The 28,000-nt window shown below is 41.8% G+C and overlaps 1 protein-coding gene across 4 annotated transcripts; it reads left to right on the top strand.

The window, feature by feature from the left end:
• Positions 1-9: 9 nt before the first annotated feature.
• Positions 10-27,700, top strand: LOC109908814 (poly(U)-binding-splicing factor PUF60-like). Of its 4 annotated transcripts, none has more exons than XM_031796195.1 (12): positions 37-156; positions 5,842-5,926; positions 6,216-6,311; positions 6,444-6,533; positions 7,121-7,171; positions 12,152-12,313; positions 12,476-12,568; positions 14,106-14,319; positions 14,416-14,648; positions 19,333-19,498; positions 24,670-24,929; positions 27,029-27,696. In XM_031796195.1, the coding sequence occupies exons 3-12, from the start codon at positions 6,231-6,233 to the stop codon at positions 27,326-27,328; spliced, it is 1,650 nt and encodes a 549-aa protein (XP_031652055.1). In that variant the 5' UTR covers positions 37-156; positions 5,842-5,926; positions 6,216-6,230; the 3' UTR covers positions 27,329-27,696. The 4 variants fall into 4 exon arrangements, with proteins under 4 accessions (XP_031652054.1, XP_031652056.1, XP_031652055.1 ...); XM_031796197.1 differs by having other exon boundaries at positions 98-156; positions 6,839-7,171; XM_031796194.1 differs by lacking the exon at positions 5,842-5,926 and having other exon boundaries at positions 10-156; positions 27,029-27,700.
• Positions 27,701-28,000: the final 300 nt, after the last annotated feature.

Raw genomic sequence — 28,000 nt, 5'->3', positions numbered from 1 at the left:
CCCTGAACTGTGCCTGAACTGACCTGAAATCAAGCTCTCGCGACGTTCTTTCGCCGGTCTCGGGTTTAGTGTTTGTCCTGCAAGTCTCGCGGTACTCGCAAACTGGTGGAGGGCCTATTCAAGTAGGTGTGCTTCATGGCGGTGACGGAGATTGCGGTAAATAACTTGCTAAATAAGTTAAATATGAACTCAGTTATTGTTGTCCCCGTCCTGTTTCTCAAATAGTTGTGAACCTACATATCTTGTTGGAATTATTGGTTTATTCCCGTGAACCACGTTTAATTCACAAAACCTGAATTTAGGCATGCGGCCTTAATCAACTACTAGCAAGCTAAGTTAGCTAACTACTGCGACAATTGGCTCTAGACTAATGCTTTCTAGCTAAAACATAATAATAAAGCAATTGCTAGCTCACTGGTAAGATGTTAGAATGTTAGACTGCCTTGTTGGAATTACAATGCATGATTGAAAATAGTGATATGCTAGGTAGCTATGTTAAAGAAGATGCAACGACCAAGTTAGGTAGTTACGTTAGCTCGCCTCAACTATCCTAACGTTACTTACGATTGAGCTCCACCCACTCAAGTGTAGCAATTTAGCTAGTCATTTAGCTAACAAGCAAGCGTATCACTTGGCTTACGCTTCGCATTTTCTAGTAACTAGGGGTGTAACGATTCACCAAACCCACGGTTGGGTACGTACTATTGCGTTTTTGTTATCACGTTTCGGTACAGCGGGAAAATTAAATGCCATCCACAATGTTCCTGCCATTGTCTGTTGTGACAGGGTTGTTATGTGGGCCTCAGGTTTCCACTCTGATGCTGCGTTTGTAGCTGTGGGAGGTGGGAATTTAACGTTACCAGTTGGATGCATTCATGTGATTTGAAATCGAGAATTGTCCATTGGCAAATGGTCAATTTGCCACCATAAACTAAAAGTACAACTTTCATGATTGTAACCAATTTATAGAGTTCAAAAACCACATTAATAAATTGTTTTTTATAAATAATGTTGCGTTGCATTTCATTACAGAAAATGCTGTTAGAGGCCATTTCGTTAGTAGGTGACAGAGGTCACCATGTGGGAGGTGGGTGCTCAGGATGATAGACACGTTTCCCAATAGGAATTAGTTGGAGGTCCATTCAAGTGGATTTTTCCCAATTGTATGTGGTAAATTCCCTCTTCCATCTTCGAGAACGCACCATGACTGCTTCCTTCAGTGTCAGATGCGTGACGCATAAACGGCTTGTGTCTGTAGCAAGGTGCATCTACCACTCTGGGTTGATGGGTAAAGGGGTATCTGTAGCAAGGTACATCTACCACTCTGGGTTGATGTGATGGGAAAGGGGCTATCAATGTTTAGTATGCGGCAGGGCTTGATATGAACTTTTTTAGCCATTTGTTCTTGGGACAAGACAGATTTTTTTTACTTGTCCGAAAGCTTAAGCCACTTGTTCCAACAACAAAAAAGGTCCATAACACCATCAGCCAAAAGGGTGGCTGAAAATTCGTGAAGTGCAAAGGAGGGGTCTGAAATCATTTTCGGGGCTTTTCCATACATAGATGATGTTATCGCTCCTAAGCGGCCATGTAATGGCCCGCTACGCATTTGGCTGGCGTGCTACGACGAGGGACGAGAGGCATTATGATATTGGCAAAATATATTTAGCGGAGCCAAACATTTTCTAATAGCCTATTCCACTCTGTTGGAGATGTGGCACGAAAGAGAGGCCTAGGTTACTGTACATATCTGGCTCTGTGAGTTATGGCGCGAGTGACACCGTCACAAAGACTTCTTGGCTGTGCGTCTTGTGATGGGTTGAAAATCATAATGGGCTGTAGAGCGACTGCTGTCCTCAGAACTGGATAATTATAAACTGATTTGCATTTTTTCATCATCCTCCTCTCTTAGCGGCGGCAGGGTAGCCTAGTGGTTAGAGCGTTGGACTAGTAACCGGAAGTTCAAGTTCAAACCCCCGAGCTGACAAGGTACAAATCTGTCGGTCAAATCTGGCAGTTCACCCACTGTTCCTAGGCCGTCATTGAAAATAAGAATTTGTTCTTAACTGACTTGCCTAGTTTAAATAAAGGTAAAAAGAAAAAAATTATTCGCCTAGGCTGCTATATGCATTGTAGGTAGGTTGCACATTGCTAGAATAATATGGAATTAGGCCTAGGCCAACTACACAGTTCATTCATAAGCTTTCCTCAGCTGTAGCCTAAATTCTTTTGACTCATTACATTTTTCAATCTTGGTATTTTGCTCAATTTCCCCTCTTGAGGGTTAAAATATTTGTAATTCAAAATAAATCTGTGCATGAGAATAGCATAGACTCCTACTTTTATAATTATTCCCATTTAAAAGTTGCAACTTTAGAAACAACACTTTATTAGAATAATTTGGAAAGCCTCCCAAGTGGTGCAGTGGTCTAAGGTACTGCAGTGCTTGAGACGTCACTAGAGACCTGGGTTCGATCCCGGGTTGTGTCAACCAGCCGTGACCGGGAGTCCCATAGGGCAGCACACAATTGGCCCAGTGTCGCCCGTGTTCGGGAAGGGTTTGGCTGAGGGGGCTTTTTGCCTTGGCTCATTGCACTCTGGTGACTCCTTGTGGCGGGCCGGGCGCCTGCAGGCTGCAGACTCTGATCTTCAGTTGAATGGTGTTTCTCCTGCACATTGCCGGCTGGCTTCCCGGTTAAGTGTGCAGGTGTTAAGAAGCATGGTTTGGTGGGTTGTGTTTTGGAGGACGCATGACCCGACCTTTGCTTCACGCAGCCTTACAATGTATTAAAAATCAAAACATATAGCCCCACGTTTGTAGAACTAAAGTTACATTAATAACTCTAAATTAAGCATATGGGACTACCTATTTCTTTGTTAACCGCTCAACACAGAATAGCCGCATGTGTGCACTAACTAATCATTTGGAGAAAATATCCTTTCTATTTTATTCAGCTTCTTTCAATTAGATTCTTTATTCTATAAAATAATGCCACAGAATTATAATCAAATCTTGTCAGCTAAATTAATTAGTGTAGCCCACAGGCATATGGCATTAACCAGATCAAGACCTAACAGTATGTATGCTATTCTGTTTTTCTGAAAAAGACTAAATTTTCTTCATACATTTCTTTAGAACTGTCTAAAATAAATAAATGGATTTATTGTGAAGGTAGGCTATATTACATGGATTTAAAATGTAGATGATCCAAATGTCTGTATCGGTGGCTTGTAGGTGTGGAAGCCAGGATACACTAAATGTGTTAATTAACGGTCAATTACTGTGAGACCAACCGTTATTTGCTTGACAATCACCGGCTAACAAAATCAAAGCCCTAACTGTTGGGGTCGTAGAGCAAAACAGAGAGCACCATTGTGTTCGTGAGAGTCTCATCTTTCCATAGTCATAATAGTTTGTAGGCCAAACCGTTCGGACACTACAGACGATTTTGTGAGAAGACCAATTTACTTAGAATGGCGACCATGCCCTGCTGTGTGCTGCCTGAACCAATTGTGACCGGAGTAATTGTTTGATATTGTTTTTACTTTTTACGAATGGACAACTGAAATATTTTGTGGTTGTCTGACTTTTTAAAAACTTAACCCCGGACAAGCCTTAATGTCGAGCCCTGAAGCGCAACACGGTGCATTGGAAAATGTATTGAAAGCTTGCTTATATTATATTGGGGCGGCAGGGTAGCCTAGTGGTTAGAGCGTTGGACTAGTGGTTAGAGCGTTGAAAATAAGAATTTGTTCTTAACTGACTTGCCTAGTTAAATAAAGGTAATAAAAATATTGGGCAGGTGCTACCTGTTTGCTGAAATGGGTGCAAGTGGAAAGTACGCAATGTGGCTGGAGCACTTTCACGACAGGGTTTCCGTTAGCCAATAATAGCCGCTTAAAAATAAAATTGCCACCGGCCTGGGAGAAGATAATATCTCATTGCAAAATACTTTTTAGCCTATTAAATTGATGGAAATACATTTGACTGGTCATGCTTATCAGTGTATGAGTTAATTTGCATAATTGAGTGGAATTCAATTAGAGCGTGTGTGCACTATATTCGTTATGTATCTTCTTTATCTCGTGTACAGCATACAGAGCCTTTGAGCGGAAAATCTGTCAGACAGCGTGAGCGTGCCTGCAACAGCATCTCAAACAGCAAATTCATAGTTGACGGAACGCAGGCTTCATCAGCTCGTCACACCACTTTGTAATGAGCTGGAGGCATTATGCATTTTGAAAACATATAGTTAATTGTTTGAAACCTGAGCGTTTTACAACATATTATGAGGCATGTCTTACCTTGCTTCAAAGTAGCCTAGCCAAATTCAGACCATATCCATGGAGGCAATTGTTTTATATCAACTTTCTTTCATTGTCATTGTCCAAGGCGTCATATTAGCATCCCATGCATATTAGATCTCTCTTTCTAAATTTCTAACAGATATTTTCATCTGTCACATGAAACTGCTCGCATGTGTGCCGCGCTTTTGACAAGTGTTTTCCCGCAAATTGCATTGTGGAACAAACATTCGCACGTAGCCTACTGCGTATTGCTGCGCTTATAATGTGAAGAAATAACAGTTTATCAACATTTTAGACTAAATATTATGATTTGTTGCATCAGACTCATTGTGTTTTAAAGTTTTGCTTTATGTAGCCTAGGCCTGCTAGTTGTATGAGTTTGGGATCTAGTGTCCCTCAGCTGTCCCAGTCGGTTTGGAATAGGCTATTTCTTTCTCAACAAGCTGTAGATAAGTAAGGAAACTTCTCTACTATGGGGGATAGTAGATTGACATAGGCTAGTGATTTTGCTGTTCGTTTACTTGTCTTGTTGGCTGAGAAAAAGTACATACGGATAATTAGGTAAGAAGGACCGCATCTTCGACTTGCATGTTCTGTTAATATGAATTACCATAATCTAAATGTGATTTCTGTTATTCTAAGCACCGTGGGTGGACTCCCTAATCAGGTTACATACCCAATGCATATGGGTTCTGGTAAATTTCTCAAATGTCCAATAAATTCAAGTCACATTTTCTGAACCGAATCATTGTTTATTAACATGGTGCTGAAACCCCCTATTCTCAACCATGGAGAATGGGCGCATATCCGCAGCTATAAACTAAAAACAATAAACATAGCTTACTTATCGCTCGTGCAATTTATTTGGGAGGTGTGCTTGGGTTGCATGAAGGTCTGCTTGGATGCAGAGGGGAGGGGATGTTGTGGTGTTTCTTTGCATTTCTTTCTTGTACCGGTATACGGGGATGATATCAGCCTAAATGTGTCAACAGCTGCATAGGCTATTCTCATTGAGTGTGGCGACATACGGTTAAAGTTTTATCCAACTCTCCTTCAATCGGTGTTGGAATCTACTGGGAAGCCAACATTTAACCAAACTTGAGATTTAAACAATGATGGAGGATCCTCCAATTCTGGTTTATCGACCCCACACACGCCATCGTACAGAACTAGTTCCCAGCTGCGCCTCACAAAAGGACAGTTTGAAATGCAGCAATTAAGATTTGAATTGTCATTATATAGCCTGCAATGTTGTTGTTTTTTAGCTCAGATTTACTCAAGGCATATTTTTTAAGTATTTATTTGGGTTCACAGTGCGGGACGAACCGAGTTACCTGAAAGGTTCAGTACGAATACGTGTACCGTTACACCCCTACTAGTAACTAACTAGCTACATAGCGATCTAGTTTGCAAGTTAGCTAAGTTTGTATAAAATTAGCTAGCTTAGTTCATACTTGGTGCAAATAAAGGATTCCAAGCTTACCGCCTTGCAGCTGCTATCATGTTAGTCTGAAGGCATTTTCTCTCTCTCAGACTTTTTTGAATTGTTAAGGCTTCCCATTCACTCTTCCCCCTGGGTTATCCTGCCTCTGAGGTCCCAGCGTTTAGCAGGTTGTAGGTAAGGAGCTCTTCTCTATGCACGCTTGTCTTGAGCGTCCCAATCACTGATGACTGGTCTTTGATATTGAGATTATCTGACCCCCCCCCCAGTACGAAATATGCACTGTGATGATTCCCAAACTGTACATAAATTATCCTTATTATGATCATAGTAGAAGAGGGAGATGTAAGCCTACCAAATTTGCAGTGCTCAGCAAGTGTCATTCATTTCTCCAATTAATAAGTGTTCATGTCTCCTGAGGATGCTCATATGCATATTAATGTTTTTCACTGCTGTGGTTCTTCAGGGAGGGACAGCTCTGATGATGGAGAATGGACAGGGCACAGGCGCGAAGCTTGGCCTGCCGCCTCTCACCCCAGAGCAGCAGGAGGCACTACAAAGGGTGAGCCTACTTATTACATGTACATGACTAAATACAGGTGTATACGTAATGTCTTTCCATTAGTCAGTTTGCCTGCGCTTGCATTATTCTCTCGCGTTTCCTTTTCTTTCATGCTGAATGACTTTTCTTCAGGCAAAGAAGTATGCGATGGAGCAGAGCATTAAGAGTGCCTTAGTGAAGCAGACCATTGCTCATCAGCAACAACAGCTTACCAACTTACAGGTGAGACGTGCAGAATTCTATACTCTTACAACTGCAACTTAACTCTACGTGTCGTTGACCATATGTTCTTATCTCTTAACGCCACTCAATGAAATGCTCATATCTAAGAGTAACTTGGACCATTAGCAAGATTGTTACATAGTAATTCGATATGACTATCTGCCCTGGGAGCTTTGTAGGTATGAAACATTACTTTATTGTTTAGTAGCACAAAACATAGCAGTACAGCTTATAAAGTATGTTTGTCTGCTTACGATGATAGGGTGGGTATATTTGTCCTCTTGTTTCTGCCTCTTTTTTTTCAGCTAGAGAAGATCAGCATGAAGACTTTGTTAAACATGTTGAATGCTTTGCACTTGTTTTCACATAGGGGTTTTGATTGTGGGGTGATGTTGTGAAATGGTTTTGGGGAAGATTTGAAGTGGGTGGCAGAGGGAAAGTCAAATCAGTCCTGAAAGCTTTTTATGGGGAGTGTGTAATGTCACTAAAAGCTGATGTATAGCAAAGGAACAACATTTGAAAAAGCAAAGCTTAAATATATATCTAACCTACTTTTCAGTACCCTTTTCATCTTTACTGTCTTTCAGATGGCAGCAGTGACAATGGGCTTTGGAGATCCTCTCTCACCTTTACAATCGGTCAATAGATTATTACACTTTTTTCTCTGTGCGCTTTCATGATACAAAGGACTGTTACCCTTTTTTGATTGGCCACTCTGGGCTCCATCCTAGCCATTGCAGCTGACCAAATAACTAATATTTCAAAAGAAGACATGTTTATAAATATTATAATTATGAGGGGCAAGTTCTTATACGATGTGCTGAGTCTGCTTAATTCAGTCTGGTTAAAGCTGCAAAATGTAACTTTTTGGGCGAAACATTCATATATATATATATGTGTATATATATATATATATGTGTATATATGTATATATATATATGTGTATATGTATATATATATATGTGTGTGTATATATATATATATATATATATATATATATATATATATATATATATATATGTATATATATTATGTATGTATGTATGTGTGTGTGTGAGTTATACATCTGTCATTCTCATTGAAAGCAAGTCTAAGAAGCGGTAGATCTGTTCTATGTGCACTATTTCTATGCTTCCCATTCTTAAGTTTAGTTTTAGCATCTTTTACTTTCGGTTTTGTACACCAGCTTCAAACAACTGAAAATATAATATTTTTGGTTATTGAAAATACACTGCTCAAAAAAATAAAGGGAACACTAAAATAACACATCCAAGATCTGAATGAATGAAATATTCTTATTAAATACTTTTTTCTTTACATAGTTGAATGTGCTGACAACAAAATCACACAAAATTATCAATGGAAATCAAATGTATCAACCCATGGAGGTCTGGATTTGGAGTCACACTCAAAATTAAAGTGGAAAACCACACTACAGGCTGATCCAACTTTGATGTACTGTCCTTAAAACAAGTCAAAATGAGGCTCAGTAGTGTGTGTGGCCTTCACGTGCCTGTATGACCTCCCTACAACGCCTGGGCATGCTCCTGATGAGGTGGCGGAAGGTCTCCTGAGGGATCTCCTCCCAGACCTGGACTAAAGCATCCGCCAACTCCTGGACAGTCTGTGGTGCATAGACAGTCTGTGGTGGATAGAGCGAGACATGATGTCCCAGATGTGCTCAATTGGATTCAGGTCTGTGGAACGGGCGGGCCAGTCCATAGCATCAATGCCTTCCTCTTGCAGGAATTGCTGACACACTCCATGCTCTGGACACTACGCTTACAGACACAGCAAACCTTCTTGCCGCAGCTCGCATTGATGTGCCATCCTGGATGAGCTGCACTACCTGAGCCACTTGTGTGGGTTGTAGACTCCGTCTCATGCTACCACTAGCGTGAAAGCACCGCCAGCATTCAAAAGTGACCAAAACATCAGCCAGGAAGCATAGGAACTGAGAAGAGGTCTGTGGTCACCACCTGCAGAACCACTCCTTTATTGGGGGTGTCTTGCTAATTGCCTATAATTTCCACCGGTTGTCTATTCCATTTGCACAACAGCATGTGAAATGTATTGTCAATCAGTGTTGCTTCCTAAGTGGACAGTTTGATTTCACAGAAGTGTGATTGACTTGGAGTTACATTGTGTTGTTTAAGTGTTCCCTTTATTTTTTTGAGCAGTGTATATTTCACAGCGGTTTAATGGTACAACGATTCTCTACTCTTTACATTGCTTGTTTTGTCTCACAAACTGAAATTTAGGCAAACTTTTAGAATTTTTGCAACCAGGAAATGGCAGATAGAGTTCTGCATATTACACCTTTAATGCCCTGCCCACTGCACCATTTTAGAAGAAATGCCCTGAAGTACTTCCACTAGTGGCAACAGCTGTTAGTCAATGTTTTTTAAACTGAAAGAGATTCATAATGGAAATTTGGGATTTGTTTTGAATTCATACACACTGCATGGTGAAAAGTATGAGGGGACCCCTTCAAATGAGTGGGTTTGGCTATTTCAGCCACACCCGTTGCTGACAGGTGTATAAAACCGAGCTCACAGCCATGCAATCTCCATATACAAACATTGGCGGTAGAATGGCCAATACTGAAGAGCTCAGTGACTTTCAATGTGGCACCGTCATAGGATGCCACCTTTACAACAAGTCAATTTGACAAATTTCTGCCCTGCTAGAGTTTCCCCGGTCAACTGTAAGTGCTGTTATTGTGAAGTGGAAACGTCTAGGAGCAACAACAGCTCAGCTGCGAAGTGGTAGGCCACACGAGCTCAGAAAACGGGACCGCTGAGTGCTGAAGCGAGTAAAAATGTCTGTCCTCAGTTGCAACACTCACTACCGAGTTCCAAACTGCATCTGGAAGCAATGTCCGCACAAGAACTGTTTGTCGGGAGTGACATTGAAATGTGTTTCCATGGTCAAGCAGCCGCACACAAGCCTAAGATCACCATGCGCAATTCCAAGCGTCGGCTGGAGTGGTGTAAAGCTCGCTGTCATTGGACTCTGGAGCTGTTCGTGTTTCACCATCTGGCAGTCCTATGAACAAATTCGGGTTTGGCGGATGCCAGGGGAACATTATCTGCATACTGCCAACTGTAAAGTTTGGCGGAGGAATAATGTTCTGGGGCTGTTTCTCATGGTTCGGGCTAGTCCCTTTAAATCCAGTGAATGGAAATATGAACTCTACAGTGTACATTGACATTCTACATGATTCTGTGCTTCCAACTTTGTGGCAACATTTTGGGGAAGGCCCTTTCGAGTTCGAGGTCCATACAGAAATGGTTTGTCGAGATCGGTGTGGAAGAACGTGACTGGCCTGCACAGAGCCCTGACCTCAACCGCATCAAACACCTTTGGGACGAATTGGAACGCGAGCCTGGCCTCGGTGCCCGACCTCACCAATGTTCTTGTGGTTGAATGATGCAAGTCCCTGCAGCAATGTTCTAACGTCTAGTGGAAAGTCTTCCCAGAAGAGTGGAGGCTGTTATAGCAGCAAAGGGGGGGACCAACTCCATATTAATGCTCATGATTTTGGAATGAGATGTTTGACAAGCAGGTGTCCACATACTTTTGACAATGTAGTGTATTTGAGCACAATACAAACCTTTTATTAGGGGATTTTTAGCAGAACATTTATTATGGCTTTTTGCTCTATAGCCTGAAATCGCTATGCAAATGTGGTTTTGAATATCAATGCAGGGAAGTTCATGTCTTCTTTATAAATATGATGTTACTTTGCATTGATTGACACTGAGAAAGCCAGCTTTGGTGTGGGGCTAAAGAGGGTTAGCAGTCTCTTTCAATAACTTAAATGAGAGACCTTCTCAAACCGGAATCCCTTTTTGGCAATCTCAAATTTTATGTTGTAAAATAGGAAATCACTTTTCTCTAATGCAATAGATTAGGCTGTTACTAGTTCGCCTGTGGGTGATAACGCAGCTATGCTTGAGTAAAAGGAACCAGTAAACTGCTTTCAGTGGTTACCCATCCCTCCCTCCCCTTAGAGACGTAAGTGTGAAATGCTTTCCTCAGGCTTTTTATCTTTGTATGGATGCTTTTCAACTGATATACAGTGTTGTGAAAAAGTATTTGCCCCGTTTCTAATTTTCTCTACTTTTGCATATTTTTTATACTGAATGTCATCAGATCTTCAACCAAAACCTAATATTAGATAAAGGGTTCCTGAGTGAACAAATAACACAACAATTACATATTTCATAAACAAAGTTAAGTATTTGTAGACTCAGGTTCCCTTTATCTAATATTAGGTTTTCGTTGAACATCTGATAACAGTTCAGTATCAAAAATATGCAAAAAGAAAGAAAATCAGAAAGGGGGCAAATACTTTTTCATGGCACTGTAGGTGTTGATTTAGTTTGTTGTCCTTGTTGAAATGTCATCTCATATACACCCCTGGACTACAGGTCAGTTTCAAGGGCTAAATGTTAGCGAGGGGCATGCATGTCCATCACCACTTTTGCTTTCACACATATAAATACAGTAATGATACAGATTTTTTCAAGTTATGTAGCTGTATCTGCATTTACAAAATTGTTGATATCTTGTTATATACTGAACAAAAATATAAACGCAACATGTAAAGTGTTGGTCCCATGTTTCATGAGCTAAAATAAAATATCCTAGAAATGCACAAAAAGCTTATTTCTTTCAAATGTTTATTCCATGTTAGTGAGCATTTCTTCTTTGCTAAAATAATCGATCCACCTGACAGGTGTGGCATATCAAGAAGCTTATTTAAAAAGCATGATCATTACACAGGTGCACCTTGTGCTGGACACAATAAAAGGTCACTCTAAAATGAGCAGTTTTGTCACACAACACACTGCCACAGATGTCTCAAGTTTTGAGGGAGCTTGCAATTGGCATGCTTACTGCAGGAATGTCCACCAGAGCTGTTGCCAGACAATTGAATGATAATTTCTCTACCAGAAGCTGCCTCCAACGTCGTTTTAGAGAATTTGGCAGTACGTCCAACCTGCCTCACAACCGCAGACCACGTGTAACCACGCCAGCCCAGGACCCCCACATCCGGCTTCTTCACCTGTGGGATTGGATTGTCTGAGACCAGCCACCTGGCCAGCTGATAAAACAGGAGTATTTCTGGAAAAACTCACTCTGATTGGGTGGGCCTGGCTCCCTGGTGGTTGGGCCTGGCTTCCAAGTGGGTGGGCCTATGCCATTCCATGCCCACCCAAGGCTGTGCCCCTGCCCAGTCATGTGAAATTCCTAGATTAGGGCCTAATGACTATATTCAAATTGACTGATATCCTTATATGAACTGTAACTCGGTAAAATCGTTGAAATGGTTGCATGTTGCGTTTTATATTTTTGTTCAGTAGAGATGGCAATAGTCACATCCATTTTTCAGGACTCTTTATTTTGCATATGCCCAGATTGCATCCATCCCTGACATTGGCCTGTATGTCTATTGTTGGGAAAAGCAAATACAATAGAGAATTAAACATATTCCCAGTGATTTACATAATGAGACCTCAATGTAAAAACACATCTAGATTTGATTTTGTGTGTTCTTTCTTTCTTTGGCCCCTTAAGCATCATGGTGTGTTTTTCTCCGTGGTTACCAGGTGGCGGCTCAGCGGCAACGTGCTCTAGCCATCATGTGCCGGGTGTATGTGGGCTCCATATACTATGAGCTCGGGGAGGACACCATCAGACAGGCCTTTGCCCCCTTCGGCCCCATCAAGAGCATTGACATGTCATGGGACTCAGTTACAATGAAGCACAAGGTCAGTTTATAGAGCATGCTCAAACTACATCGCCACACAGAATTGCAATAGGATTAGAATTAGAACTGCATTAATCATATGAATGAAACTTTTGATTCACAACTGGAGAATTTGGCATGCTCGTGTTTGTAACTGTCTCATGGGTCTATTGTCTGCGTACAGGGCTTTGCCTTTGTGGAGTATGAGATCCCGGAGGCTGCACAGCTGGCTCTGGAGCAGATGAACTCGGTCATGCTCGGGGGCAGGAACATCAAGGTGAGTGGCCTGGAGAGGCAGCCTGTCCTGCGCAGTGGAAGTGGACCACTCAGAAACCCCCCCCCCCCCCCTCTATACCCCTGGAACGAGCGGTGCTCCTGCTATCAACTTTTTAATATTTTCTATCGAAGATGCATGGAGACAGTTCGGACATCCCCTTTTCTCATTTCTCTCCTTGTGTGGAACTGAACTATTTCTGGGTGAATCACTAATTGGTAGTATCTCTAATTCTGTGTATTTAAAGCCACTCATTTCATTTTCTTTCTTTGCTTGTATGTGTGTCCATTCATTTAAAGGTGTGTGTGGTTGCATGTGTGTGCGCACATGTTTGTGTGTGCGCGGGTGTGTGTTTTTGTGAACGTATGCTCTGTCGTCTGCTTCCATGATGTCATCACCACATTGTTTTAGTGACCAGTTCCTCTAGGATACCCGGGCAGCGTGTGATGATGCGTTGCTCTGTGTCCGAGATGTGCTGATGATGGGCTGCGCCTGATTGGTGTTGCTTGGCCGCCCCACCTGGAGCACAGATCATATACTACATAGCCGCTCAAAGAGACGCTTCAGACACTAACCTATAGATGACAGTTGTTAGAGGAGATACCTCTGAGACATGTCAGTCCCTGACAGTGTAGTGCCAGCCACGGGTCTTGTTAATTTATAGCTATTTCCACTAGTTGATCCTCAGCTGCAGCTCCGGCTTAAGGCAATCTGAACAGGCCTTTCTTTTAGTGTTGGTCAAACATGCCTGAGTGTGTGAACAAGTCATAGTAGCAGCTTTTACAGTATAATTATCTTCATGAATTTCAGATAGGCTATACTTTTGTTTTAGTTTCATGATTTCTATTGTACGTTTCAGTTGATGACTTTGAAGTGATTAAGTTGTTGGTATGTTATGGTCTAGAAAGAGTGAGAGTTAAAGAAAATAGTGTGTCGATAGAAGACATTGTCTCTAGACTAGTGCAGGTTGTCACATTTCATATCACTCTTATTACCTTAGCCCTGGTGGACAGATGCAGTTTAGCACGGCTAGTGTGAACTTGGCTAAGAATACATTAGGCGGCAATTACAAAGAGAAAGCGGCTCCTTTAGATCTCTAATAGAGCATTTCCATACAGGATTGACCCCAAAGGCTCAGACTTTTCTGTTTACGTCTATGTGGGCTGGCACCCATGTCTTACCGGGCCATGGCTCCGGCGGGCCTGCTCTCACTTGAGGCCAAAGCCAGGCCACTGGTACTTTTCAGCTGGCATTTGCATAACAATGGCTAACTTTAGCAACTTCTCACAAAGCAACCGTTTTGATTATGCAGAGGTTGTTAATTCTGCTCTTCACATGCTTCACTGTCAGCCCAGATTCCCTAGTATAACATAAGTGAGTATACACTCGTGTAACACTGGTGTTACAGTTTGAAAAGCAGTGTAATTGCGTTGTCCTGAGTTGAAGGTGTTAAGTGGTTTTGGAGCTCGGGGTGTTGCGTTGCTTGGTCAGTGGCTGTGACACCCCACTCATTGGCCCTGTGCTGGTATCTGTGCTGTAGGTGGGGCGGCCAGGTAACATTGGTCAGGCGCAACCCATCATCGACCAGCTGGCAGAAGAGGCACGCGCCTACAACCGGATCTACGTTGCCTCCGTCCACCCCGACCTCTCAGACGAGGACATCAAGAGCGTCTTTGAGGCCTTCGGGAGGATCAAGTCCTGCACGTTAGCCAGGGACCCCACCACAGGAAGACACAAGAGCTTTGGCTTCGTCGGTGAGCAGAGAGGCCCCTGGCGGGTGGCGGCCCTCGGGATGTGCTGTTGCTGTGTGTTTGTCCTCCTCCTAACTCTCCCCCCTCTCTCCCTGGCAGAGTATGACAAGCCCCAGTCGTCCCTGGACGCAGTGTCCTCCATGAACCTGTTTGACCTGGGGGGCCAGTACCTGCGGGTGGGCAAGGCTGTGACCCCTCCCATGCCCATGTTGACCCCCACCCAGCCTGGTGGCCTGCCCCCCGCTGCAGCCGTGGCTGCTGCAGCAGCCACCGCTAAGATAACGGCCCAGGCAAGTATGATTCCCTTCCAAAGGGATCTATTGGCCTTCCAGGTAAATATACTTCTGATGCACAGTACCAGTCAAAAGTTTGGACAAACCTACTCATTCAAGGGTTTTTCTTTATTTTTACTATTTTCTACATTGTAGAATAATAGTGAAGACATCAAAACTATGACATAACACATATGGAGTCATGTAGTAACCAAAAAATATTAGCCACCCTTTGCCTTGATGACAGCTTTGCACACTCTTGGCATTCTCTCAACCAGCTTCACTTGAAATGCTTTTCCAACAGTCTTGAAGGAGTTCTCACATATTCTGAACACTTGTTGGTGTGTTTGGTCATTGTCCTGTTGAAAAACAAATGACAGTCCCACTAAGTGCAAACCAGATGGGATGGCGTATCGCTGCAGAATGCTGTGGTAGCCATGCTGGTTAAGTGTGCCTTGAATTCTAAATAAATAATCTACACTGTCACCAGCAAAGCACCCCCACACCATCTCACCACCTCCTCCATGCTTCACAATGAAAACCACACGTGGAGATCATCCGTTCACCTACTCTGCATCTCACAGACATGGAGGTCTCAAATCTCGACTCACAGATTTCCACCAGTCTAATGTAATTTTTCGTGTTTCTTGGCCAATTTCATCATAGCGCTTGATGGTTTTGCGACTGCACTTTTTGAGTTTTTGAAGTTTTCCTGATTGACTAACCTTCATATCCTAAAGTAATGATGGACTGTCGTTTCTCTTTTCTTATTTGAGCTGTTCTTGCCATAATATGGACTTGTTTTTTTTACCAAATAGGGATATATTCTGTTTTCCACCCCAACCTTGTCACAACACAACTGATTGGCTCAAATGCATTAATAAGGAAAGAAATTCCACCAATTAACTTTTAACAAGGCGCACCTGTTCATTGAAATGCATTCCAGGTGACTACCTCAAGAAGCTGATTGAGAGAATGCCAAGTGTGTGCAAAGCTGTCATCAAGGCAAAGGGTGGCAACTTTGAAGAATCTCAAATATAAAATATATTTAGATTTGTTTAACACTTTTTTTGGTTAATACATGATTCCGTGTGTGTGATTGCATTGATTTGATGTCTTCACTAGTATTCTACAATATAGAAAATAGTACAAATAAAGAAAAACCCTTGAATGAGTAGGTGTGTCTAATCTTTTGACTGGTACTGTAGGTAGCTAGGTGTAACCATAATTAATAATGTACTCAGTAAAGTTTTAATATAGTAAAGATAAATGTAATTTGTATATAAAGCTTACTTTTCTGATTTTCTGTGTGCTTTAAGTAACATACTCCGTGTACAAAATATTAAGAATGCTCTTTCCATGACATGGACTGACCAGGTGAATCCAGGTGAAAGCTATGATCTCTTATTGCTGGCGAGACAAGGCTTTTTAAGCCTTGAGACAATTGAGACATGGATTGTGTATGTGCCATTCAGTGGGTGAATGGACAAAATATTTAAGTGCCTTTGAACGGGGCATGATAGTTATATATTTAAAAAATGTATTTCATCAAAATATAGCACCGGTTTGTGTCAAGAGCTGCAATGCTGCTGGGTTTTTCTTGCTCAACAGTTTCCTGCGGGAATCAAGAATGGTCCAGCCAACTTGACACAACTGTGGGAAACATTCTAGTCAACATGGGCCAGCATCCATGTGGAATGCTTTCGACACCTTGTAGAGTCCATGGCCTGAAGAATTTAGGATTTTCTGAGGGCAAAATGGGGTGGTCCAACTCAATGTAGGAAGGTGCTCTTAATGTTTTGTACACAGTGTTTATTTTGATGTACCCTGCCGTTCTAGAATTTGATATAATATTTAATGAATTGATAATGCATATCCCTTGCAGGGCAATCTAAAGTATTCTACTGCTGTGTGTTTGCTAACCAAATGTGCTGTGCCATATCTGCTTGTGTTGTGATGTGAGCTCAACCTAGTTGCAAAAGTATTAGGGATGTAACGATTTACCAATTTGCATCGGTCCCTGATTCTGATGTTTAATTAAGATACAAGTGCATCGGTCCGCAGACCCCAAACGATCCAAACATAGCATGCATCTGTCAGAAAATCTATTCAAACATTACGAATCGGCAGTTTGCGGTGACATTTTTTCCGAACCAAAATCCAAATGAGACAGTGTTCAGCTGCCTCTTTAAGGGCGGGAGGTTACCATGGTAACAGGCCACTCAAGTTTTGTCAGATGTGTCTGAGATTTGGGATCTGACTTGGTGGTATCTTTGCTATTAGGTGAAGCAACAGACTCAAACTAATGTTGAAAACAACTGAGCTTGTGAACAAAATGTAAATAGCCAAGAAAGAAGTGGACAAAGTCTCACTTTGTAGACTTTTGAGAAAATTAGACCAACTTTTATGCCTGTGCGCAGCACCTCCAAAAACAATTCTATCAGCACTTCACTCTGCCAGGCAGTGGATTTAGCATCTATGAAACAAAAACTTTGAAAACAACTACTGCAGAATTTTTCGGCTATAAATCGCAACTCGCATATGTGCTCATACAGACTTTTGATTGTTTTTATTTGCGAACGTAATGCTCGCACTCTACAGCCCTGCAAATTGAGCAATACCTAAAGCTACCCGTTACCTGCCAATACCTAAAGCTACCCGCAGGTGGCGGGTGTTTATTTTATGCCCTGGTGCCGGTCACTGATTTAGAGGGGAACCATGAAAGAAAGCAGTGGAACTGGCTTCATGGTCCAGAGTTGAGTTTCAGGACTATAGACATAATTTACACACACACACACACACCGGGTTTCTGTTAGGAAAATGTTGCGCTGTACATTTGACCGGAAGCATTTTAATTTACCGGACATTTGAGAAATTTACAAGACTCATATGCATTGAGTGCGTAACCTGATTAGGGCGTCCACACACGGTGCTCAGAATAACATAAATCACCTTTAGATTAAGGTAATTCATATTAACAGAACGTGCAATTCCAGGATGCAACGATATGCGGTGATTCTTACTGAATTCTGGTGTCCACTTTGAATATGTTAGAATAACTGTCCACATTTATTTCTTGAAATTTAGAAAGAGAGGAGATCTCATATGCAACAACTCATTTTGGTTTCTTATATGACCTAAGGTTGTGCCTTTGGCTACCGGACAATTAAAGAAAGTTGATAAAAAATTTATGGTCTGAATTTGGCTAGGCTACTTTGAAGCAAGGTAAGACATGCCTCATAATATGTAGTAAAACGCTCAGGTTTCAAACAATTAACTATATGTTTTCAAAATGCATAATGCCTCCAGCTCATTACAAAGTGGTGTGACGAGCTGATGAAGCCTGGATTCCGTCAACTATGAATTTGCTGTTTGAGATGCTGTAGCAGGCAAATGAATTTTCTGCTCAAAGGCTCTGTATGCTGTACACGAGATAAATAAGATACATAACGAATATAGTGCACACACGCGCTAATTCAATTCCACTCAATTATGCAAATTAACCTATACCCTATACACTGATAAGCATGACCAGTCAAATGTATTTCCATCAATTAATAGGCTAAAAAGCATTATTTCGTAATTTCTCCCAGTGCCAATGAAATGTTTTGACTTTTTATTATCGGCCAAAAGCTGGCTATTACCGGCTAACAGAAACGCTGACAAAGATACACAAGTCGGCAATTTTTAAATGTATTGTTATTTAACCTTTATTTAACTAGGCAAGTCAGTTGAGAACAAATTCTTATTTCCAATGACAGCCTAACCCGGCCAACCTTAACCCAGACGACACTGGGCCAATTGTGGGCTGCCCTATGGGACTCCCAATCACAGCCGGTTGTGATACAACGTGGAATCGAACCAGGGTCTTTAACGACGCCTCTAGCACTGAGATGCAGTGCCTTTAGACCGCTGCGCCACTCGGGAGCCCTCATGAGTTCCATCAGGAGCAGATTTTAATTTAGAATTGAAAATGAATGTGTTTATTACGGCTGGGCGATACCAGTATCGCAGTATTTTTTTCCATGGCAAAAATGTAAACACGAAACTGACCAAATTCTTTGGTCCTTTAAAAACCTGCTGTATGTAAAATATTGTGTGCTTTTGCTCAACAACATATTGATCTTTGTTTCTAACACTAGGGTTTTCCTCAAGAAGTTAAATCCACTTTGTTTTGTTTCCTTTCCCGGATACTAACGAGTATAGCCATACTGGTATTGTCCCGGCCCTAGTGTTTATGCAACAAATGTTAGTGAACCAATTAGTTCTCTAAACAAACCGAATTGTACTGAATCATTTCAAACTAAAACATATCGTATCGGAGCCCATGTATCTAGATTCAAATCTTATTGAAAGGTAAAGATCTCTTAAAAAGTATGTCCTGTGACTGGCCCTTGCTTTTGTCATTTAATGTACTGGGATAATACTGAGATGCTAAAGCTCCTCCTGTAAACTAATTGGGCGTGTAAGCTAATTACACCCTGGAGTCTCACTGCTCAAGCATGCAGTCCCACTGCTATATCTGGCAGTGGCACTGACATTAGTCATAGTTTTGTTTCGTAATAAATAGTAGTCTTGGGAGTTTAGTGGATGTTTATATTATAACATATTAACAACTTTTACTGATAGAATATTGTATATTGACCTGGTGAGATGCAGAGTAGAACACTATACATGCTGTATGAAGTCTGACTGTGCCACCTCACTGTGTTTTCCTGCTAATGCGTCCCGCCCCTCTCTCAAGGAGGCTGTGACCGGGGCGTCCATCTTGGGGGCGATGGCTGGGGCAAACCAGATGGGACAAATGGGTTCGATGGGACAAATGGGCTCGATGGGACAAATGGGTTCGATGGGACAAATGGGCATCCCTCAGGCAGTCATGGCTGCCCAGGCCCCCGGAATGATCACAGGTGTGTATTGAGATGTGTCAGTACAAAGGGTGTTGTCCACTGACTTACACACTCACTTAGGTCTGTTTGAATGTTTTAGAGCAGTGGTTCCCAAACCTTTTATAGTCCCATGCCCCTTCAAACATTCAACCTCCAGCTGCGTGCCCCATCTAGCACCAGGGTCGGCGCACTCTCAAATGTTTTTTTCCCCCATCATTGTAAGCCTGCCACACACACACTATGCAATACATTTATTAAACATAGGAATGAGTGAGTTTTTGTCACAACCCGGCTCGTGCAAAGTAACAAAGAGCTCTTATAGTACCAGGGCACAATTAATAATATTATAATAATCAATAATTTTGCTCTTTTATTTTGCCATCTTAGATATAAAACTTTATTTCTTCATCGAAAATTGTGAATAAGGTTAATGAGAAGGGTGTGCTTGAAAGGATGCAGATAACTCTGCAATGTTGGGTTGTATTAGAGAGAGTTTCAATCTTAAATCATTTTCCACACACAGTCTGCCTGTATTTCGTTTTCATGCTTGTGAGGGCCGAGAATCCACTCTCACATAGGTACGTGGTTGCAAAGGGCATCAGTGTCTTAACAGCGCGATTTGCCAAGGCAGGATACTCTGAGCGCAGTCCAATCCAGAAATCTGGCAGTGGCTTCTGATTAAATTCAATTTTCACAGAACCGCTTTATTGCAATTTCGATGTGGCTCTCTTGTTCAGATATCGGTAAGTGGACTGGAGGCAGGGCATGAAAGGGATAACGAATCCAGTTGTTTGTGTCATCTGTTTCGAGAAAGTACCAGCGTAATTACTCACCCAATTCACTCAGGTACTTCGTTATATCACATTTGACATTGTCCGTAAGCTTGATTTCATTTGCACACAAAAACATCATACAATGGAAAGACCTGTGTATTGTCCTTGTTAATGCAGACAGAAAAGAGCGCTAACTTCTTAATCATAGCCTCAATTTTGTCCCGAATATAGTTGAGGAGAGTCTCTGTAATCCTAGATTCAGATCATTCAGGTAAGAAAAAACATCAACCAGATAGGCCAGTTGTGTGAGAAACTCGTCATCATACAAGCGGTCAGACAAGTGAAAATGATGGTCAGTAAGAAAACTTTAAGCTCGGAACTCAATTAAAGAAAACGCGTCAATACTTTGCCCCTTGATAACCAGTACACTTCGGTATGTTGTTAAAGCGTTTCATGGTCGCTGCACATATCATTGCATAGTGCAGAAAATACACGAGAGTTCAGGGGCCTTGCTTTAACAATGTTAACCATTTTCACTAGTGTCCAAAACGTCTTTCAAGATGTAAGGCATTCCCTTGGCAGCAAGAGCCTCTCGGTGAGAAGGGTTTGCCTTTTATATGGCGAGCTACCGTTTAGCTCAGACCAGCCATCCCCATACTATCGTGGAGGACTTAATTATTCCTGCTGCCACGGATATGGCTGGGACAGTGCTGCAGTGTACCCAAGTGGCGTCAGGAGCAACTGCTTGCATGCGTGTTATTTCTCCACTATGCCTCCCTGTCATGGCTTTTGCGCCATCAGTACAGATACCAACACATCTTGACCACCAAAGTCCATTTGATGTCACAAAGCTGTCCCTTACTTTAAAAATATCCTCTCCTGTTGTCCTGGTTTCCATTGGTTTGCAGAAGAGGATGTCTTCCTTAATTGACCCCCATAAACGTAACGGACATGTACCAGGAGCTGTGCCAGGCCCGCCACGTCTTTTGACACATCCAGCTGTAACTCATAGAATTCACTGGATTGTATGTGAAGCAGTAATTGTTTCAAAACATCTCCTGCCATGTCACTGGTGTGTTGTGAAACAGTGTTGTTTGATGAAGCATTGTCTGTATATTTTTTGGGGGCCTTTTCCCCCAGCATTCCCCCAGCCATATCCGCGGCAGCAGGTAGAATTAAGTCCTCCACGATAGTATGGGGCTTGCCTGTCCTAGCCACACGGTAGCTCACCATTATAAAACGCATCTAGCCCCTTCTTATTAATGGTATGTCTTACTACTCAAAAGTCGTCTTAATTCTTGCTAAAAAAAACTCCTGTGGCATATTTTTCAAATTGGCTTGTTTTGTTTCTGAATGTCTGCGCAAGAGTGAAGGTTTCATGGAGTTTAGATTAGTACTTTTGCGCATATGGCTGTGGCTGAGGAATGGCACTACTCCCAATATAAGTGAACCCCAAATCAATGTAGTTCTCATCATATTTGCGCCTCTTCAATGGTCCAAAGTCCCTGTCTGTTCAGTGCTTTCCCGGGTAAGGGGGCAGTAGCTCTTTGACTGCATCAGATTCACAACTGTCAGTGTACATGCCAGCTGGGCTAACAACAAATGTAGAATTACTGATGCTAGCATTGGATGTGCTCGTGGAAGAAGAACAACTTCTGTTGTCGACAGGTGCAGGTGTAGTACTGCTGGTAGTAGCAATACTACCTGTAGAGCTGGTATGTGTCTCTATGGACGCGGGCCTTACTTTAAAAAAAATATTTATACATTTTAGAGCAAACAGAATGAGCAGCAGCTACGTTTGGCAACATACGGACCGTTAGTGGAATTCCCACGAGAGAGTAACAGTTAATGTGATTGGATGTTAATTATTTGACTAGGCTACCTGTATTTGACATTGTGTTGTTATTTCGCTGAACACTAGATGGTTTCATTTTATTTTTGGCAGTGAAATGAGGCTACTTGGGCAAGAAAAAAAAAACTCACCCAAATGTATAGCCACTGTTGGAAAATATAAATGGACTGTTTGAAAATGTGAAGGGAAAAAAAGTGAATCACAGTTTTATTTGGAGTTCCCCCGATGGCAGGAGTATCCCAGTTTGGGAATACCTGTTTTAGAGAATAAGAGGATCGTTTGAGTGATTTAAAGTGTGTCCTTTATCTACTCAGTGTAACAATGTTGAGGGAATTATCTGGTTAATCAGGTTGGCGTTTTTTTCCATCTGAACCTGGTCATTAAATTGTGTTATAAAATCTTGACTACAAATAGGTTGACATGAGACCGATAAGAGAAACAAGGGAATTGCAACAGAGGATTTGACTCTTATGAAGGGAAATTCATGCATACCATGTCTCATAGAAACTATATCAATGGAGATGTACACTTAGTAGGGCTGTCCCCGACCCCAAAAAATATTGGTCGATCATGAGTCGTTTTTTTCCGACCAATCGACTCAACGAAATGTTCAAACATGTATTTTCCCATATATAGACACACCCTATGCGTTTTAATAAAATGAACTATATGTAGGCTACTGAGCTTGTCTGATGTTTTAAACACACGTTGATTAAATAATTAACACACACAAATGACTCGAGGGAGCCAGATATCAAGCCTAACCAGAAGGAATAAACCTGTTCCCAAACCATCACCTGCTGCTGCTTGCCTTCACAGATTCTGCTATTACTATCCCGAAGTTGCCAGTAACCAGGGGGTTGGTAAGCTTTTCCATTTGGAGTGCCAATTTATCTTACCATTTCTACCGATCTGCGTGCCAGTTATGATTTTCATGCAACAGTTTCATTAATTTTATAATAGATTCACTTGTGTGATTAATAAAGATTATATCTAAATGAAAACTATTCAAATCTAAAAATAACTTTTATTGCAATTGTTTTTACATAGTTGCCAGTCTACATAAAGCCAACAAATAAAACATTGCAGCCTGCAGGTAGAAAATATGATAAAACACAATGAACTTGAAACATTGTGTTAATTATCGACTTGGTCCAGCCTGAAGCTTGCACTAACAAACTTGCAACATTATATAAAATATTTTGGACCCTCAGTTTCCAGTGAGCTCCAGACAGACACAGCTGTAGGATATTTGTGCAAGGGATAAGAAGTAATCAGGTAGACCTATTTTATGATGTTTCCACCGGATCAGAGAATTATGTTTTTTTTCCCCTTTCAAACTGAGTGGTTATCAAAAGGGGGAGAGCTGGAAATATTTTTCAAATGGGCTACATTGAGGAACTATTGTCATTCTCAATGGATGTAAAAAACACTTAGTTTACTTTTTGTACTTAGTTTACTTTTTGTTTTAGGTGATGAAAATATCACTGAGAAGCTCCACAGCTCAGTAGTGGTGGTGAATTAAGATAATCAGAAAAACTATCAGATCTCCAAATGGGCCCATTTATAAGCCTACATTTGCGCGCAGGTCAGGTAGCCTAGGCCAACTTCTATTCCATAATCAGGTGCGCGTCCTTAATCAACATTGACAGTAGTGCTCAAAACAAAACACAATGAATCAATTGACAACTCATAGATGGAATGAAATACACCAAAACTTGTTTCTCACAAGTGTAGCATAGGTTGTGCGCTCTGCAAATGTGTCCACCTTGACAATGAGAACTGTAAAAGATATTAATATATTGAATGCATTAACAGAAATTACGGTAACCAAACAAACATTGTAGATTACAAATTATGGGAATTAACAGTAAATATACTACTGGTGATACTGGTGTGCCGTAAAGGATTAGTCCACTGAGACAGGCGTCAATCAAGATGTGCCATAATTTTTCAATTTTAACTGGACAAACAATTATTGGCTGACCAACAGCTTATCGACAAAACAATCGACCAGTCAACTAAAAGGGGTCAGCCCTAACACGGAGTATACAAAATATTAAGAACACCTGCTGTTTCCATGACATAGACTGACAAAGGTCAATCCAGGTGAAAGCTATTATCCCTTATTGATGTCACTTAAATCCACTTCAAATCAGTGTAGCTGAAGGGGAGGAGACAGGTTAAATAAGGATTTTTATGCCTTTAGACAATTGAGCCATCGATTGTGTATGTATGGCTTTGGTAGTAGGTGCCAGGCGCACCAGTTTGTGTCAAGAACTGCAATGCTGCTGGGCTTTTCACGCTTAACAGTTTCTTGTGTGTATCAAGAATGGTCCACCACCCAAAGGACATCTAGCCAACTTGACACAACTGTGGGAAGCATTGGAGTCAACATGCTTTCTAACCATTGTAAAGTCCATGCCCCAACTAATTGAGGCTGTTCTGAGGGTAAATGGGGGGAGTGGGGTGCAACTCCAATATTAGGAATGTGTTCCTAATATTTGGTGTACTCTTGTGCATATTTGTATAGCTGACGCATGTAATTGTCCCTCATGTCCCTGAAGGTGTGACACCAGTGCGTCCAAACCTGCCAGTGCTGCCCCAGGTGGGCCTGGTCAACCCTGTGCTGGCCTCGCCGCCTGTGATCACCAACCCAGCCCAGCCCAACCCCTCTCTGCAAGAACTGCAGAAGAAGAAGCAGGAGGAGAAGGAGATGCTGCAGGACGGGACAGGCCAGGAGATGTTGAGCGACCAAGAACACATGAGTATCTCAGGCAGCAGCGCCAGACACATGGTCATGCAGAAACTGCTGAGGAAATCAGAAGTAAGACCAGACATGAAGATAAAGATATTTCAGGGATGCAAACTTGTTGCTTTTTATTTATTTTTATTTAACCTTTATTTAACTAGGCAAGTCAGTTAAGAACAAATTCTTATTTACAGTGACGACCTACCTGGCTTATAGGCCATCCACGTGAATTGTGTAGATCAGAGGAATATGCTTCTCATAACGAAATAATTGACTGAGGACAGAATGCATCTCTACCGGTTCTACAAAGTGAATATCAGAGTCATCAGAATGAGTGCTTCATCCAATAGCCATCTGTCTCCGTCCGCTTTTTCTGCGCATCTCCATCCGTTTTAAAATGTAATTTAGCCGTGATAACAAGCTGGGGTGTGCAGACTGATAGGTTTTCTGTTTGTTTAATTATTGGAGTGGGTCGCAGTGCAAGTGAAGTAGACAAATTGTGTCTATTCATTTCGCCTGTTACAACAAAGAGCACAGACCATCCTGACTAGACTTCGCTGTCATGTAGTCATAGAGAAATGCCATAAAGGAAAAACGGTGCACAGTGACAGCCATGCTTGCACCTTTATATCTTTGAAAACCGTGTCTCTAGCCCAAACCATTCAAAAGTTATTATCGGGGCTACCTTTCCCCTTTCTACTGTGAATTTGCATGCATTTGATAGAATTTCGTAAACCTGCTCGCGGGCCATTTTTATGTTAATCGCAGGCCGCTTATTGTTGATTTGATAACAAACAACCTTGTTGTCATGTTAGCTAGCTAACAACCTGGTAACTTGACCAATATGCTATGCACAAATTTGGATGGCACAGGAAGAATGGAAAAGGGATAGAGAGCCTACTCAATGTGCTTCAATGTATTTTTCTTTTTAAATCTTTTACTTTACCCCCTTTTCTGCCCAATTTCGTGGTATCCAATTGTTAGTAGTTACTATCTTGTCTCATCGCTACAACTCCCGTACGGGCTCGGGAGAGACGAAGGTCGAAAGCCATGCGTCCTCCGAAACACAACCCAACCAACTGCTTCTTAACACAGTGCGCAGCCAACCCGGAAGCCAGCCGCACCAATGTGTCGGAGGAAACACAGAGCACCTGGCAACCTGGTTAGCGGCCCGCCACAGGAGTCACTAGTGCGCAATGAGACAAGGGTATCCCTACCGGCCAAACCCTCCCTAACCCGGACGGCGCTAGGCCAATTGTGCGCCACCCCATAGACCTCGTTCGCGGCCGGCTGCGACAGAGCCTGGGCTCTAACCCAGAGTCTCTGGTGGCACAACTAGCACTGCGATGCAGTGCCCTAGACCACTGCGCCACCCGGGAGGCCACCTCAATGTAATTTTAAGCTTAATCAGAAATATTTTTTGTTCCTAACTTTTCAAAGTTTGGAGCAGTGTGTGTGGGAGGGAGAAGGCAGGGGTGCAACTTTCACTGGGGGGGGGGGTTCATGTGTTCCCCACATTCTGAAATTGCATATTAGCCCCCCTCAGTTTTATCATTGGAATGTGATACTAAACGAGGCAACGGTGTGCTTTAGGACCATACGGACATCTCCGAGCGATCTGGTAGGCTGTTTGGAGTGTTATGTCCCCCCAACTTCTAAAACCAAAGTTGCACCCCTGGTCTATGGAGTAATGTAGGCTAAATATGGTTTCATATAGTTTTTTTCCACTTACTCACACAATGACAGGATGCATTTATATTTCTTACTACATTCCGCCTGCCCAATCACATGTAGGCTTTTGGATATGAGCAAATCAGCCATTTTCTGCAGTAGCCTATTTTATTGTACAATGAACACCGAAGGTAAATTCATTCTGTTGTATTGAGTAGAGGTGTAAATATCAGAAACAGGTTTTTGTGCAGAACGTATAGAAAAAGGAAACAGGATGCAAATAAATGTTTTCTTGTACTTCTCACCGATTTTAAATGTGTTTCTGTGCTTTAAAAAAGGTAACCTTTTTGGGCCCTTACCAGTTTGCTTCTGTGATATTTGCCTTGTTTCGTGGCATAAATTTCACAAAAGGTGCAGTACTTTCACTGAAAAGTTGATCTTTTTTTGCTGTAATGTGATTTGGATTGGAATACATATTGACATGTTGTCGTACTCGTCCCCAGTCTACGGTGATGGTGTTACGGAACATGGTGGGGCCAGAGGACATCGATGACGACCTGGAGGGTGAGGTAACTGAGGAGTGTGGCAAGTTTGGTGCCGTCAACCGAGTCATCATCTACCAGGAGAAGCAGGGCGAGGAGGAAGATGCCGAGATCATCGTCAAGATCTTTGTGGAGTTCTCCATGGCCTCGGAGATGAACAAGGCCATCCAGGCACTCAACGACCGCTGGTTCGGGGGTCGCAAGGTCATCGCAGAGGTCTACGACCAAGAGCGCTTCAACAGCAGCGACCTCTCCGCATAAACTGTCTGAAATGGTCGCCCAACACCCTTCCCATACCCGTTGCTCAAATTCACTTCAGCCGCTCTCACTGCTGCTAGAGATTTGAGACTCTTTTTAACTTTTTTAATTTTTTATTGATGTTAATATTATTAATGGTCTCTTTTAAGAAAGGAATGTTTGCACCTCTTGGATTTAGTCTTTTCACCTACTGTGAAGACTTTATTTTTTTTGTATTATTTGCAGCTTTTTTGTAATCAAAGTGAGAAGTTATGATTAGGTTTTACCCTCTTAAGTTTGCCAATGTTTGCTCTTCTAACATGGTCAGGACTCTTTAAACATTGTTTTTAGAGCCATTGGTTCCAGTTTCCTCTCACAAATAAATTCTTCAACTATGCAAATGTCTGTTGTGAATTTCTTATGAGTTTGGGATGGAAAAATCCTTTCAAATACTAATATTCCATATTTGACATTACAATAGAACATTAAATCATATCAGTTGAAACAATTAACAAACACTTAACTGTACTGAACAAAAATATAAATGCAACATGCAGCAATTTCAAGGATTTGCTGAGTTAAAGTTCATAGCAGTCAATTGAAATGCATTAAATCAAATCAAAGTTTATTTGTCACGTGTGCCGAATACAACAGGTGTAGTAGACCTTACAGTGAAATGCTTACTTAGTCTCTAAC

Source organism: Oncorhynchus kisutch, linkage group LG18 (genome assembly GCF_002021735.2).
Source record: "Oncorhynchus kisutch isolate 150728-3 linkage group LG18, Okis_V2, whole genome shotgun sequence".
Taxonomy (NCBI): Eukaryota; Metazoa; Chordata; class Actinopteri; order Salmoniformes; family Salmonidae; genus Oncorhynchus; species Oncorhynchus kisutch.
Note: the sequence above shows the minus strand (reverse complement) of the source record. Positions and strands in the feature narration are given on the sequence as shown.

Excerpts from the sequence above, each read along its gene's own strand:
- LOC109908814 (XM_031796194.1), top strand. The coding sequence starts at position 136 with ATGGCGGTGACGGAGATTGCG. Across the intron at positions 157-6,215 it reads TGGCGGTGACGGAGATTGCG|GGAGGGACAGCTCTGATGAT; the intron begins GTAAATAACTTG and ends GTGGTTCTTCAG. Across the intron at positions 6,312-6,443 it reads AGCAGGAGGCACTACAAAGG|GCAAAGAAGTATGCGATGGA; the intron begins GTGAGCCTACTT and ends ACTTTTCTTCAG.